Source organism: Pundamilia nyererei, unplaced genomic scaffold (genome assembly GCF_000239375.1).
Source record: "Pundamilia nyererei isolate P.nyererei 1_Seehausen unplaced genomic scaffold, PunNye1.0 scaffold00176, whole genome shotgun sequence".
NCBI lineage: Eukaryota > Metazoa > Chordata > Actinopteri > Cichliformes > Cichlidae > Pundamilia > Pundamilia nyererei.
In genome coordinates, this window is record NW_005187577.1 from 295,421 (window position 1) to 299,510 (window position 4,090).

Here is a 4,090-nt window from a genome sequence, read left to right on the forward strand (position 1 = left end):
AAAATCAACTCAAAATTCTCCCACACAACAGAACCCCCTCTATTCCTGGCTGGCTTCAAATCTCTCAGTAGAATGATCAGTGGTTCACTATCTGTCACCATCAAAACACTCCACAAATCCCGCGAATGATTCACTTCCTTATGAACCATTGAATCAGACACCGAAGCAGTTAGGCTCTAAATGAAGCTTCGGACGTCACTGGTCACGTGACTCTGGCCAAACGAATCAAGCTTCGATACAGTGCTTCTGAAGCAGTGAGTTGATTTTTTTGACACACGCACCGGAGCTTCAGCTTCAAGCGAGCCATCACTACCGTTATCTTTTGTCACCTTTTTTGTCAGCATTAAAGCTGCATTTTGAGTTCAGTCCTGTTTTCCCGTGAGTTTGCGTTTGGGTCCTATTTTCCTGCCTGCCACACACCGTTACATAACACTTCCAACATAAATGAAGACAGAAAAGTAAACAGCAGTGACCTTTGTACGGTTACTGAAGTTGGACTAGCTGGTATATAATGATGCGCAATGTGGTGGCTAGCTGCACAGCTATGTTAGCATAATATGAACACAGTGAAGCTGGAGGATGAACGCTAACTTCTTTCCACTCGATAAAAGTTAACGTGAGGGTTCCTGATGGTTAGGGACAAATGCAATTGCACAGCAGGATGCTGTAAACGGACCAAACTTCAGTCAGGAGAACAACTTAGATAATCCATCCACAATACGAGGTTGGTCATTAATTTACTGCTGCAGGGACTGGGCTGTAGTTACATTGTATGGTTTCAAAAACTGAGCTTTAAAATGTGTTTGCCGATGAATAGTGGAAATAAAAACCGAGAGAGAAAGTGATCAGAAAGTGATCACGATTAACTCTAACAAGATGCAAAGCATTACAACATGTTAAAAACACAACAGCCTCAATAAACACAGAGTAGTTTGGACCCAAAAGCAGGGTTCATACATCATCACTTAACAACTGGATGTTGTCCACTGCAGCTAGAATTATAAACTTGAATTAGACAGGGTAAGAAAACATAACTCTGTTCACAGCAATCTGCAATCTACTGACAAACAGTGGTGAGATTTTACAAACTAATGCTAATGTTAAAGCTAGACAGCCAAAAGAGCACAACCAGTTTAGGAAGTAGAAAGGTAACTAATTCGTAGCTATGAAGGAAGCTAGCTAATGAACTACACAACCTGAAGCAGTGCATATATGTATATATTATTTGCTCTATTTGGTTAGGTTTAGGGATATGGCAGCTTTATTATGTTTGGAAACAGGTCAAGGTTTAGATTCAAATAATAACATATATGGCATCATGGTCACAATTATACAATTATCCTCAGCCTTGACCTCCTATATCTGCACAGTTTGTTACCCTGTGTTACCTCTAATAATGTAACAGTATTACCCAACTTCCCACATCCATTCCCACTAGATGCGTGGGGTGAATATTACTGGGATGAGTATTATTTAAGACAACAACACAAGCAGCCTACCCAATAAGCTCGTTCCTGCCCGAGACTGGTCTGGAGAACAGCCTCCCGTCTTGCTCTTGAAGGAAGTAAAGAGATGTTGACAAAGCTCTTCTGGTATGTCATTCTCCAAATAAGTCACCATGAAGAGCTGGAAGCCCTCATAGTCAATAGGCTACGTGAGAAAGGAAAGGGCAAAGATGTTAACAGACTTACTGATGGACATGTATACACCAATACCACCACCCATGGACAGAAAAGAAAATGTGATGGGGTTTCCAGCTTTAGTTGATCTGACCTGAAATGAGAGTCCACAGTCGTGATTTGGAGTGCCATGCCAGTATTTTCTTAAACAGTTCAATGTAAATGTGGTATCAACTGACCATCACATCTTTAAGCTTAGTAATGACTGAATGGATGTACTAGAAGCTGCATCCAGAAAAAAACCCCATTTGAGCTTGGAGGCCCAATGGCTTTAAAAAGAATGTAAAGAAAGATATATATACACAAAAAATATACACAGTAAAACATGTAATAGTCACATTGCTGAATACAGAAATGTTATGTTGTGTCATGTTAATGTACACACACACACCCACAGCTTCCCCTGATACAGCAATATGATGGGTACATACTAGCACTGAACTCAACAGCCCCATGGCCTTTTCCCCTGGCTGTGTAACAGATCATCTGCAGCGGTAAGAGCGTGGTTATGTTATGTTAGTGGACAGAATGTGCATGCAGTCTGCTGACACAGACACCACACAGCATGCAGAGCCCACCGGGCTGAGGCTTACTTGGTTGAGAACGTCTTGCTTCTGTTTAACATTTGGAACAATAAAGAGGAAATGGGGAGAAAGGTAGGGAGGAAGGAGGAAGAGTGAGGGAGGAGTGGGTAAAAGAAGAAAAGGAATTAGCTTGTTCGTGTGAATCTTCAGTGGCGATGGTAGTGATGCTTTCTGACTAGGACAACTTTGGCAACACTGGTGTACCATCAAGCAGGAAGTCAGGCTGAAAAAATGACAAAAGGAGGTACGGTCTACTGGAAAAGGTCACGGCAACCATGGGCAGAGTTTGTGCGAGTGACAATGGCATTTTTTAGAAAAAAATGGTTGTAAAAATAACTATATAATCAGCTTTTGTACTACTCATCAAATGAAAACATTACATTTTTAAGTTTGCATTAACAAGCTTCTTAACAGGTAGTCTCACTGAGGTCAAGATCTGTTTTTAAGAGAGACATGTATACAGAAAAAAGACACCCAGCTATGTAATAAAACCAATCATACATGATCACAAATAAAGAAAAAGTCTTTCAACTCTTTAAAATTTTTCAGTGAAATCAGATAGTCAAGTTTCATAGTTTTTGCAACTTTTAACTAACTAAGTAACAGCAAAGGATTTAAATCAAGATTTTCCAAGTTCAGTGTGAGTGTGAGGTACAGCTAATGTTAAGGGGTCCTGTGATCTGATATTTTAAGTACTATGTTTAAATTCAGTCAAGGAACAGAGGTATGCAGGCAATCTTTGCAGTTGAGCCTTGTAAATAAACATCATGCAATGCTCCTTGATTCACTAGGGCAGCCATTCCCAGGGATGGGAATTTCCATACCAGAAAATCCCATGGGGCACACTGAGCCTTAAATCTTCATTCTTATCAAAATACAGGAGAAAATTATGTATTTCCTTAAAAAAACACATAAACCAAACATTAGCCAATAGTGGCTAAGATAAGATAAAGTGACAGCCATCAGTGGCCACACTGTTGGCTATCAGTTGCAAATGTTACCCACTCGTATGCAACGCGTTAAAGCCAATTTACGACCCACCTGCAGCTGGGACACAAACAATACAAGGGCTGTACAGTTAAGCCAGACTAATGATTAACATCGCAAACTATCACCTCCTGTTGCTATTTTTAAATCAATTTTATATAAATACATTTATATAAATATGTATGTGTACATACTTCTCAGTACTTTTAAATTCAGGTATGTTATTACTGTGGCCCACCTGCAGTACCTTCATGGCCCCAGCCTACACTTTGTAATCACTCCAGTAGCATGTACTAGCCCACCTTTCCATGTAAGGTGTAATGGTGACTAGGAAAAGAATTGCCTATTTATGCAGACAAAATTGTATAGTGATTTATGTTTATATAAAAATCCAATCTTTGGGTGTAATTTTCTTGTTTCTATAGATTTGCCAAATCAGTGGCATATAAAATAGTGTCTGCATAAAAATGTACATTACAGTTTTGGGTAACACTGATAACATTGTTTGCGTACACGGTGAAAAGAAGAAGTCAAAAAAGATCTACCTGTGTGTTTTTTCTCATAAAATGCCACAATCTACTGAATCGAATGTTTTTGATGGATCTATCAAAAGTGCAGCACAATAATGATGATCAAGCGTTTCCATACTATTGTTACGTACACACACACTGCAGGCATTGTTCTGCAACATGATCTAAAACCTGTCTGCTATCACTGTAAAATGTTATACACTTTAATTGCCCATTATCTAGGGCTTTAGGACTAAACAGTTTTAAATAGGGTGGTAGTTAGTTAATAATAATAATAATAATGGATTGGATTTATATAGCGCTTTTCGGG

At 39.2% G+C, this 4,090-nt stretch overlaps 1 protein-coding gene across 3 annotated transcripts in view; it reads right to left on the bottom strand.

Annotated features, from left to right (window-relative positions):
• dgkg (diacylglycerol kinase, gamma) overlaps positions 1-4,090 on the bottom strand; it is a 157,006-nt gene that overhangs the window by 112,914 nt on the left and 40,002 nt on the right. For 2 of the 3 annotated variants that reach the window (XM_005746256.2, XM_005746254.2), the window contains exons 4-5: positions 2,273-2,293; positions 1,500-1,650 (exon numbers count right to left, since the gene is read on the bottom strand). In XM_005746256.2, coding sequence (XP_005746313.1) covers positions 1,500-1,650; positions 2,273-2,293 — 172 coding nt within the window. The remainder of the gene's footprint in view (positions 1-1,499; positions 1,651-2,272; positions 2,294-4,090) is intronic. The other variant, XM_005746255.2, reaches the window with a different exon arrangement.